Source organism: Lethenteron reissneri, chromosome 23, assembly GCF_015708825.2.
Source record: "Lethenteron reissneri isolate LAM-NWPU_2019-01 chromosome 23, ASM1570882v1, whole genome shotgun sequence".
In the NCBI taxonomy this organism is placed as follows: Eukaryota; Metazoa; Chordata; class Hyperoartia; order Petromyzontiformes; family Petromyzontidae; genus Lethenteron; species Lethenteron reissneri.
The window spans coordinates 14,772,989-14,785,263 of record NC_083801.1 but is presented as its reverse complement, the minus strand read 5'-3'; the positions used below and the strand labels follow the sequence as shown (position 1 = coordinate 14,785,263).

The 12,275-nt window shown below is 51.5% G+C and overlaps 1 protein-coding gene across 2 annotated transcripts; it reads left to right on the top strand.

Annotated features, from left to right (window-relative positions):
* The first annotated feature begins 471 nt into the window (after positions 1-471).
* Positions 472-11,888, top strand: LOC133346068 (Bardet-Biedl syndrome 5 protein homolog). 2 transcript variants are annotated; one of them, XM_061557379.1, is made up of 12 exons: positions 472-665; positions 1,719-1,801; positions 2,246-2,311; positions 2,822-2,871; positions 4,342-4,469; positions 4,902-5,037; positions 6,116-6,211; positions 6,825-6,887; positions 7,433-7,567; positions 8,273-8,359; positions 9,223-9,246; positions 10,385-11,888. In XM_061557379.1, the coding sequence occupies exons 1-12, from the start codon at positions 490-492 to the stop codon at positions 10,484-10,486; spliced, it is 1,146 nt and encodes a 381-aa protein (XP_061413363.1). In that variant the 5' UTR covers positions 472-489; the 3' UTR covers positions 10,487-11,888. The 2 variants fall into 2 exon arrangements, with proteins under 2 accessions (XP_061413363.1, XP_061413364.1); XM_061557380.1 differs by having other exon boundaries at positions 9,485-10,562.
* The last annotated feature ends 387 nt before the right edge of the window (positions 11,889-12,275 follow it).

Genomic DNA, 12,275 nt, shown 5'->3' with positions numbered 1-12,275 from the left:
CACCTCCGATTGGCACAGTTGGTTATGTAGGGTGCGAAAGAAGTTCAACATACATGCACGCCTAAAATATTGTGCTCGGTTGGAAAAATGAGGCAGTACAGCGAGTAGGTTTTAAACGGGCTATTGGTGCGGGATTGAGGCTTTCTTTAATGTGGATAATTTTAATAAATAAAACTTGAAGTTGGAATGAAAAGAGCCGAGAGCCCCACATCCATCGGACCTGACTTTTTCATTGCCCAGCACCATGGGCCCCTCCTGTGCAGTTGCACCGCCTGCACACTCAGTAGCTACGCCACTGGAACCGACCCACGCCTCGTTCCCGAGTCGCCTCTCACGGGTGACGTGATACTGCTAATGCGATTACAGGAGAGCTGCGCCTCCTAGCCCGGCTCAGCCCCAATCTACAAATCTCAGGGCGACCTTGACTATATCCACCTCGACCACCAGCCCGACCAATCAGAGCCATCACCCTCTCGCAACCCACGCGCGATGATGATGATGGCACAGGGCGAGGGAGGGACCCATCTCCAAACCGGGCAGAAGGGGATCTCGGCCGCTGCGCAAGTCGGGAGCAGGCGACTGGGGGAAGCTTGGATCATGGATGGAAACGCGGCGAGCGGGACCCTATGGGAGGACAGAGAAGTCCGCTTCGATGTCTCGCCGCAGTGAGTGTGTGGTTTCACGTGTCTCTGTGTGTGTGTGTATACTTCATATGGGGAGCGGTCGTGTAGCGATTATTGCACTGCGCTATGAACCCGGCGTCCAGAGTTCTATTCCCGCTCACGGCCAACACCCAGTGCCGGATTATCCTCGTAGCACAAGTAGCTACAAACATATGTAGCTACTACATATGTGCTACATATGTACTACACATGTAGTAGGCACACATGTAGTAGCTACACATAGCTACTGCATATGCTACGGGCCCCACACTTTCAAGGGCCCCGCGCTAAATGCGTTCAAGCTATAAATTCCGGTTTAGTGATTCTGCACTTGCTCTATTACTATAGTACTATACTGCCTTCATCTTTTAAGAACGACTAGTTGTTTAAGGTTATCGATTTGTCGTATTATCTGGCTGTATAGCAAATGAAAACATCTAATTACTTTACTATGCAAGTAAAAAATGTTTGTTTTAGTATTTACGTTTTTTTTTATTTAGGGCCCCTTTCTAACATTTGCTACAGGCCCCGTACTAGCTTCATCCGGTACTGCCAACACGAGTGATGATTATCTGAACCGGTTCTGGGCCTCCACTAGGTCAACTCCGCCTCAACTGAGTACCTGGTGCGGTGTGTAAACATCCCTATAAGGGAGATAAAGGCGACCGGACGTGGTGCTGGCCACCCACCTCCTCATGTGCCGTGTCTGCCTTCAGCACTTGCCCCAACAGTCTGTAAAGGCTATACGGGGATCGTGATGCTTGAATCATGATAATAAATCTTGATTTGAAGCTTTCGTGACTGCAGGAATCCATACCCTTTGCTTCTTTCGGTAAAGTCACGTAGATAGAAAAATTAAACAAAATAAAAAGTAATATATCACGACGTTTCATGCTAATAAAGTAGAGCAACAGCCCTTTGCCAATCCACTGCTGGATGAAGCCCTTACCGCGTTACATTGGGGTTGCTTGACCATACGTCATAGCGCAATGCGCTAATCGCTGCGCCACCGCTCCTCCCTCGTTGCTTTACAAGCACGCGTTTGTCTCTGTGCAGGCTGATGAAGCCCCGAGCCGGAGAGTTCGTGCTGGACACGATGGAGTCCGTGGAGGACACCAAGGGGAACAATGGAGAGAGTGGTACGGCGGGGGGGAGATGGGGGGGGATGGGGGGGGGAAGGGGGCGGGAAGATGGGGGGGGGAGATGGGGGGGGGGAGATGGGGGGGGGGGTAGATGGGGGGGGGAAGAGGGCGGGAAGATGGGGGGGGGGAGATGGGGGGGGGGGAGATGGGGGGGGGGGGAGATGGGGGGGGGGGTAGATGGGGGGGGGGGGAGATGGGGGGCGGAGACCGAGATCTCCTGGACAGGAAATAATGATGTGACTGGCACCACGCCACGTGCAGTATTACCTCTCGTTCGGGCAAGTGGCTACTTGCCACGCGCCGACTCTCGTCTACCAGCGACCCGGAACATATAGTACAGGGATCGTTGTCTGTGATTTTAGCGAGGGATCGGCGTCTCGTCTGATGAGCGATGGAGAGAGAGAGAGAGATGTGTGACCGAGATGATCGCCCCTCTGCCAGGGAGGCTGGTGGTCACCAACTTGCGCGTGCTCTGGAATTCGGAGTCCTTCTACCGCATCAACCTGAGTAAGTTCAGCTCGTCCTCGTCTTCATCAGGAGCAGCATCACTGTCACCATCAGCTGCAGCAGCAGCAGCAGCATCATTGACATTGTCATCATCAGAAGCAGTGGCATCAACATGATCGTAGGCCTCGTTATTATCACCATGAGCATCACCGTCGTCATCATCCGCAACAGCAGCAGCAACACAATCAGCAGCAGCGGCATCATTATCATCATCATCATCAGTAGGATCAGCTTTGGCAGCGGCAGAAAAATAATCAGGAAACATTGTCACATCATCATAACCATCATCGGCGACACTGTCATCATCACCATCAGCAGCAACAATCATTCTCTTCTATCAGCAGCAGCAGCGGTGGTATCACCATTCCTATCACCACGGGTGATGATGACAATGATGATTATAATGATGATGTTGATTATAATGATGATGATGTTGATTATAATGATGATGATGATGTCCACCGCGTACCCGAGTGGTCCGCTCCTCACACCGCTCTTTCCATCACGCAGCCATCGGCTTCAACTGCGTCATCAGCATCGAGAAGCGCCTGGTGAACTCGGTGAGCGTGGCAGCACTGCCCCATGCGCCCTGTGCGAGTCGGCCCCGACTGCCCCCGGTCGCTACCGAAAACAAAGATCCCTTCCCGTGTAGCCAGCAGGGCCCGATTGAGATTGTGTAAGCCCCTGGGCTACAGGGACTGTGAGCCCCCCCCCCAGTAATATTTTCAAAAGGAAAACAAAGTTCAAGAAAAATAAAATGTATTTTTACGAGGCTAACAACAAATACAAATGCAGCGTTCACAAATGAAAGAACTTTTCACTTCAATTTCTGGAGGCTCCTGGGCTGCAGCCCCTAAAGGCCCTGGTAGCCTCAACAGACTGTTGGGGCAAGTGCTGTTAGCGAGCAGCACCTATGAAGGCCGGAAGGGCACACGAGGGGGGTGGGTGGCCAGCAACCACGCACGACCGCCTTTGTCTCCCCAGTGGCGATGTTTACTACACACCGCACCGGGTACTCATTTGAGGCTGAGTCGACCTAGGGGAGGCCCAAGACCGGTTCAGATAATTATTCGTCACCGGTGGTGTTGGCCGTGAGCGGGAATCGAACTCGGGCGGCCAGGTTCGTAGCGCAGCGTAGCGCCAACCGCTACGCCACCACTCCCGGTGCGACGATGCCCACACACATTACGGGCATCGTCGTCACCCAGCGAACCACCGTTCCCTCTCTCGTCGTGACACATCTTAGGGACGAGGCTGCCACAGCGGTGTAAGGGTTGGCAGCACACTGGACGAGCGGTCCAGAGGTCGCCGGTTCAATTCCATCTGCCGGCACGGCAGTGGAAACAATGGGGCGAGTTTCTTAAAGTCTCCCAATCCGCCCCCCATCCCACACCAACCCACCACCACAACCACCGCCTCTATGCACTCAGCAGTATAAATGGGTCTCACCACAGTCCATCGGCAGGTAAAGTGTGAGCAAGCTCACCTTTTCCAAGATGCCTGGCCAATGTAGGAGAATAGGCCGACATACCCTCTATAGCAGTGGTTCGCAACCTTTATGGACCCGTTGGCTGTCGCTGTCAGCACTCAAAAGATTATAGAGGACTGCAATGCACCATTCAAAATAGATTAACAAAAATACATGAGAACTATTCTTCATTTTAGCAACTGCTATAGTTCAGCGGACCACTTCCCACGCCTTTGCAGATTACCAATGGTCCTTGGAGCGCAGGTTGGGACTTGGGACCAGAGCCATCCCCTGGGTATGGCGAATCAGGGCGAATGCCCTGGGCCCCGCAGTTGTTGGGGGGGGGGGGGGGGGGGGGGAGGCCTCATGCTTCGACGCCACGGTGTCAGATGTAATACTGCCGGTTTAGTTTGAAGGCATCGGGGGGGGCTCACACAGTGGGATTTTCCCCGGGCCCGTCACGCCTATAGACGGCCCTGCTTGGGACCCCACTGCTCTCGACTCAAGAGTGTCCCTCTTTATCGACGGAGTGAATGACCGAATGGATGTATCGCTCGTGCAGAAGCTGCGCGGACACACCGAGGCGCTGTACATCCTCACCAAGTGTGGAAACACTCGCTTCGAGTTCATCTTCACGAACCTGGAGTCGGGCAGCCCGCGGCTCTTCACCTCCATCCTCACCGTGTGCAGGTCGCCGAGCCCCCCACGATTGCCACCCACCGCCGAGACGGCGTCTCGTGACGAAGGGTCATCGCTGACCGCTAGCATGGCACGTGGTGACTAATGATTGCTACTGACCATCGACATGGCGACATACGACCGATGGTAGTTAATTAACCCAAACCATGGTGTCTCGTGACTGGTGGTCAACATGGCATCTAGTGACTGACAGTGATCACTAACGACCCCCACCAACATAGGGTGCGGCGAATCGGGGCGACGCCCCGGGCCCCGCACTTTGGGGGGGGCCCCGCGCTTTGATGTCACGGTGTCAGATGTAATACAGTCCTGGTTTAGTTTGAAAGCATAGGGGGTGCTCACGCAGTGGGATTTGCTCCGGGCCTCGTACCCCACCTATGGACGGCCCTCACTGTAGCTGACCACCAACGTGGCATCTGGCAGGGCGTACGGGACGTCCAAGATGTACCGGGACCTGAAGCTGCGCGCGGCCATCATCAGCGATGGGAACCTGCGGCTGCTGCCCGGAGAAGAGATGTGCCGGCGGTTGGATGGGGTGTGGAACCTGTCCAGCGAGCAGGTTCGCAAACACCGGCTCGCGGTGATAAGCGTGGGAGCACATGCCCAAACACCATCATCGTCATCATCATCATCGTCAGCCACGATCAATCCGAGTGATCGCCATCTCTCTAGTCCACCCGGGACCTGAGTTCATCGCTACCATCTCCACAGTGAGAACACGTGCCTTAACACCATCATCGTCATCATCATCGTCAGCCACGATCAATCCGAGTCATCGCCATCTCTCCAGTCCACCCAGGACCTGAGTTCATCGCTGCCATCTCCACGGTGAGAGCACGTGCCTTAACACCATCATCGTCATCATCATCGTCAGCCACGATCAATCTGAGTGATCGCCATCTCTCCAGTCCACCCGGGACCTGAGTTCATCGCTGCCATCTCCACGGTGAGAGCACGTGCCTTAACACCATCATCGTCATCATCATCATCGTCAGCCACGATCAATCCGAGTCATCGCCATCTCTCCAGTCCACCCAGGACCTGAGTTCATCACTGCCATCTCCACGGTGAGAGGACGTGCCTTAACACCATCATCGTCATCATCATCGTCAGCCACGATCAATCCGAGTGATCGCCATCTCTCCAGTCCACCCGGGACCTGAGTTCATCGCTGCCATCTCCACGGTGAGAGCACGTGCCTTAACACCATCATCGTCATCATCATCGTCAGCCACGATCAATCCGAGTCATCGCCATCTCTCCAATCCTCCCGGGACCCGAGTTCATCGCTGCCATCTCCACGGTGGATGTACTCTCGGGCGTGTATCCCTCCCTTGGCTGCTCCTCCAACGTTGGTCTCGACCATCGACCATAACCCCCCTCTAGAGATGTCTGCCCAAGCCCACGATCCTTAAACCCGTCAATATGAGGTCTTTGATTTGCGTCTGTTTTCCAATCGAAGTGTTCCTCTTCCTGCCTCTCTGTGCAATTCCAAGCATGCACACCTCTCCACGTTTCTCTGTGCACTTTTCATTTTTGTTTCATTCTCGACATATGCCGAGAGCAATATTAATCATATATACTAATGCATGGTCGTAATCGAGTCCATACAGGTGTGAGTGTCATCTCTCTTGCAGGGGAACCTGGGTAGCTTCTTCATCACGAACATTCGAGTCGTGTGGTTCGCTGCCACGAACATGTGCTTCAACGTCAGCATCCCCTTCCTGCAAATCGTGCGTAACGTGGCCGCCCACGCAATAACGAAAGACGAATGTCCCCCGTGTAGACTTTAACAGACCATTGGGGTAAGTGCTGCTGTTCGTGAGCACCTATTAAGGCCATTACGGCACACGAGGGCACGGGTGGCCAGCGCCACGCCCGGGTGGCATTGTCTCCCCCGTGCTGATGTTTATGCGCCGCACCAGGTACTCATTTAAGGTCAAGACGACCTAGGACAGGCCCACGACCGGCTCGGACATCGTCACTGATATCAAGTTGTGAGTGGGAAGTAAGCTCAGGGTTCATAGCAAAGTGCCCTAACCTCTACACTACCGCTCCTCACGACCACTACGGCTATAACAACAGCAACGCACACAACACACAAAGCAGGGATGGAGACCATTTCCCTTATTGAGGGCCGAATAGATCTTTCAGATACTACACACGAGCATATACCTCAGCCACTTCTGTCACCACAAGAGGCAAGATTGACCATAACTTAAAGAAAAGACAGCCGGGGATGCACAGCTACTAGAAAATAGCAGTCAGTTTTTGGGGTTTCATTTTCTTTTGCCCGTGCGGTTCATCGTTGTTCTCGATGATGTCGTTGCTGTTCCCGCTGTGTAGCGATCCGTGAAGCTCCGGGACTCAAAGTTTGGAGCCGCCCTCGTGATTGAGTGCACTCAGCAGGTGAGGTGGGGACATTGACAACGAGCCCCTTCATTGACCCACGAGATCCTTCTCGGAGTCTCAAGCCTTCTTCGGGAGGCCTGCCATGAGACAAAGTAGTTGTCTATCCAAGTCATACCCGGGCTCAAACCCTGCTGAGCTTCCGCGATCTGGCCAGGTTGAGCGCATTCAGGGAGGTGATTCGACCATGCGCAAAGGTTCTGATTCGGCCTAGAGTTATGGCTGGAGGTTAGTCAAAGTCACATGTGATTTCCTGCTCAAATGAGCACGATGTTTTATTTACAACCCTGAGCCAGCGACGACAATTTCACATTCCTACGGCAGGGAGTTAGTCTACCCATAGGAAAACCACTTTCGACTCCCAGTATGTGGAGCGAAACGTCGGACATCATGCTCAACAATAAAAAGGCTTGACAGCCCAAAGACGCATGGGAAAGCCACACGGCACAACCGCGACAATCTCCGCAGTGGTGCAGACAGTTGCCCCGTGGACTCTCACACGGGGACCCAGCGGATTCTCACGTGGGACTCTGCGTGCCCCGCAGAGTGGCGGCTACGTGCTGGGATTCCGTGCCGACCCCCCCGACCTGATGCGCACGATGTCGCAGGAGCTGCAGAGTCTGCACCGCGTCTTCGCAGCAAAGCCCGACATGGGCGTGCGCTTCCACATGGAGGAGATGGTGCGGATGACCTCCATGACTTCCCAGACCCACGCACACGTCCCAGGTTCACGTCATATCTGCACCTCAAAGACTCCACGGAGGTCCCACGATTTCTCAGACCCACACAGATTTCTCTGACCAAGGCACATTCATCCACTACCTCAAATAGGCATCGCTCAGGTCACTAGGTGCATCTCTGATCCATCGGACACACACGGAGATCCACTCCACAGGCTTCAGAGGCCTCTAGACCTCCTGAGACCAATACACATGACTCCGATTAACCCACATCTCACTGACCCAAGCACGTACATCCAATATTCTATTGGATCGCTCAGACCTCACCAGATCACTTGGAGCCTACCTCGTCAGAACAATCTAAATCCAAAAAAATAGATGCAAGTCCACTCCAAAACGTGCACGAAGTCCTTGTATCCACCAAAACATATCTCACAGGTGCATGTATGTTCTTCAAACATTCAGATCCACCCCCACTACTTCAAAAGGGTCGTCTGACCTTCCAAACACATATCTCGATCACTCAAGACCTCATAAAGGGTGCTCTGCTTACTTGAAGCATCACTCCTGGCCTAGCGGGGCACCAGACCTCCAGCGCTGCAGTGAGTGGAGACGGACCACAGGTCCCGTGATCTTCCACCGCTCCCCCCACGACCCCCCCCCCATCCCTCCTCCGATCCTCCCTGACCCACCCCCACTGTGCAGCCGGCTCCACTGGAGAAAGTGAAGGAGGCGCAGGTGGATGATGACATGGAGCTGGAGCCTGGGTTCTCCAAAAGCGATGCTCACACGGTACCTGGCCCTCCAGCACAAGTGTGGGGTCAATCGCAGATTTCATCGTCATCCTCATAACCATCATAATCATATTCTGTCCCTGGTGTCACCTATTCACACGCCCTGCCATTGAGGTATCCTTTCATTGTGAGAGTTGGAATGAGACAGATTTAGCCCAGTCACCAATGACTGGGCTGACAACCATAAACTCTGTTTACGATTTAATCACGGGGTTTGCAACCAAACATCTCAGCAGTGCTAGCTAGGTGTTAACTCTCTCGCCTGGTATGCAGGAGGTCGTGGGTTCGATCCCGATCCCGACCCTGACGCCTGCTGTATGTTTGGAGTTTGCGTGTTCTCCCTGTGGTCGCGTGGATTTTGTCTCCGGGTCCTCCGGTGTTTCCCTCCACATTGAGAAACATACGCTCACAGTATTTAGCTGATATACATTTCTACGTGATAAGCCACTTCGTTGAGCTATCATCTACGGTCTGGCCGCTTCTGAAAAAGAGCTATATAGCTCTGAGTTTTACCTGGTTAAATAAAAAATAGTTTTCTTTAATATTTAGTAGTTTTGGCATGGTAATCTTTAGCATCCTGAGCCACACAATCCTCCACGTACTGGGCTTTATATTTGAGGCCCCCATTGCGACAATTTCCCAAATTCCAGAACGCACGTATATTCATGCTCAAGATTTCCGTTACCTCGCCGCCATCATCATCCATAATTATCAATTCACTGCTGGTAAAAGGCTTCCCTAAGCCATCACCATTCCTCAGTACGTCATGTTTTTTTCGTCGCACAATTTCAGTTCTATAAATGATGTATATTTTTATGGAGAATGTAAGAATCCATAGTAACACGTGTTCTTTGTTTGAAGGCTTACTTTGCTGATGAGAACAAGGTATGATAATTATCTCTTGACATTCTTTTACACTGTAACATGTAAATGAGTTGCAGTGTGAGGAAGTGTTCAGATGTCCTCCTTGCGAGATAGTATATATATATTTTACAAAAAGGTATTCAAGATGGATGTGAACAAGTCACTAACGTCTTCTCTCACAACCTCATCATCACCACCTCCACCAAAATCCTCTTACATCACTTAAAATCCCAACCCGTTACACCACCCTCACCATCAGCACCACCCTCACCATCTCCACCCATTCCTCTAACACCACCACCATGACCCATTCATTACGGCACCTCACCATCACCATCTCTCCCACGACACCACCTCTACCATCTCCACCCATTCCTCTAACACCACCACCATGACCCATTCGTTACGGCACCTTCACCATCACCCCCACGACACCACCTCTACCATCTCCACCCATTCCTCTAACACCACCACCATGACCCATTCATTACGGCACCCTCACCATCACCATCTCCCCCACGACACCACCTCTACCATCTCCACCCATTCCTCTAACACCACCACCATGACCCATTCGTTACGGCACCCTCACCATCTCCCCCACGACACCACCTCTACCATCGCCACCCATTCCTCTAACACCACCACCATGACCCATTCATTACGGCACCCTCACCATCACCCCCATAACACCACCTCTACCATCTCCACCCATTCCTCTCTACCATCTCCACCCATTCCTCTAATACCACCACAATGACCCATTCGTTACGGCACCCTCACCATCACCCCCACGACACCACCTCTACCATCTCCACCCATTCCTCTAACACCACCACCATGACCCATTCGTTACGGCACCCTCACCATCACCCCCACGACACCACCTCTACCATCTCCACCCATTCCTCTCTACCATCTCCACCCATTCCTCTAACACCACCACCATGACCCATTCATTACGGGACCCTCACCATCTCCCCCACGACACCACCTCTACCATCTCCACCCATTCCTCTAACACCACCACCATGACCCATTCATTACGACACCCTCACCATCACCCCCACGACACTACCTCTACCATCAACCCATTCCTCTAACACCACCACCACCACCACGTTACATCTCCTCCCGCGCTGCCCGGCGACGCGAGAAGCACAGGGACCGTGAGGTGATCTTCTCCACTGAGCTGGGCCTCGCCATCGAGAAGCTGCGAGACGGGTTCACTCTGCAGGGCCTCTGGGACGCAACGGCGTGAGGGCTCCGGCGCCAGCTCGCACTCATTGCACACAAAGTGCTTGCCGCAAATGAACCGCAACACCTTGCTGATCTCGTCAAGGAGCATAAACCATCACGCGAACTCCGGTCATCCTCGCAGCGGCTTTTGGCTGGCCATCGATTAAAGACGGTTACCGCATCGCGCACTTTCAGATGCGCTTCTGCGGCCGTCTGGAACGCTCTTCCTTCCGATATTAGGGAGGCACTGGCGCTATGCACTTTTAAATCTCGATTGAAAACTTATTTCTTTAGAACTGCTTTTTTGTGTTGAGTTTGTTGTCCATCCCCACACATCCCACCAGCACGGTTGGCTTCGTACGGTGCGAAAGAAGTTCAACATACATACATGCGGCTCTCCCTGAGCCCTCCCAGTGGCGGAGCCATCGAGAGTGCAGGCGGTTGAGTTGCACAGGGGCCCACGGGGCCGAGGCACCGAGCGATGAAGAGGGAGGAAATTGGATTAGGGGGCTCCCAATTTCATTCCTTGCACCAGGAACACACCACTGAATATCCCATCGGCGACCTAAGGAATTTGGAAATATGTTCACATCTTATTCTTGTTATTTTGGTAAAGTCACGTAGAAGAAAAATAAAAAAATAAAAAATAATTAATTCAACAATAAAATTCTCACGACGTTTCGATTGGTTGTCCAACCTGATGACGATTGCTTGTGTTGCGATCGAAACGTCGTGATCTATTATTTTTCTACCTACGTGACTTTGCCGAAAGAACCAAAGAGTATGGATTCCTGCAGTCACGAAAGCTTCAAATCAAGATACAATATCTAAAGTATTTTTTTTTTCTCTGCAAGTGTATACAATACAAAGTGGACATTTCACCGGCCAAACGGAGGGCTTTACAGTACAGTATTATTATTCTAACACTGTTCGTGAATATAGCGGCCTCTAGTGGCTGGGAATGTCCCGTTAACCTAGTAATATGCTGTATATGAATCTAAAAATATGATTTCTCGCCACACCGTTTGGTCGTACATGTTATGTATATCGTTTATTGTTAAATTTTAATCACAGTTCCTATGATCACTGTTACATTGTTTTTATAGCTTTGTTTTGGTGATTTTGAAAACTTTTGGTTTAGCCATGTTTGTTTGTTGTAGTACAGCGTTAACCTGATAACTTTAATCTACATTGTCTTATGGTTGTTGTTTGACTTGCATCCCACTAGGATTTTTGCACACAGCGTTGAAATACGGTGTTTTTTCTGGAAGCCTTTGCTGTTGTTCCCAGATTTTTCTGTTGCGTGTAGTCACTTTAAGATGTTTCTTGTTCATGCTTTTGTTTTGTTGCGGTTGCACCCGAGTCAAGAGCCACATGGCTCACATGGTTATACCTAATAATAAATGAAAATGAAATGATGCGTACATCGTGAGTTAAAAATCGATGTGAATCAATGAGTGAGATGCATTATTACGTTCCTAACGGCCTTCTTCGGTTTCAATAATACCACCGCGGTTTTATTTTATTCTAATAATTTCCTCCGGTAACGTTGAAGGGATTGCAGCTCGTTCCATATTGGTGGCTTGAGCGTCACACTCCACAGGAGGCGAATTTACTTGGTTCACGATTGATGATGCAGATTTTGTATTTGTGCTTCGCACGAGACTCGAATGTTAAAAAACGCAGAAATGTAGGCCAACCCTGTCCTATGAGTGAGACCAATCAACCTCCCAAGCTCACAGATGTTTTTGTAATTAGGAATTTTCCCAGTTAGACTGGCAAAGACTGGACAAAAATGTGTGTACAATTTC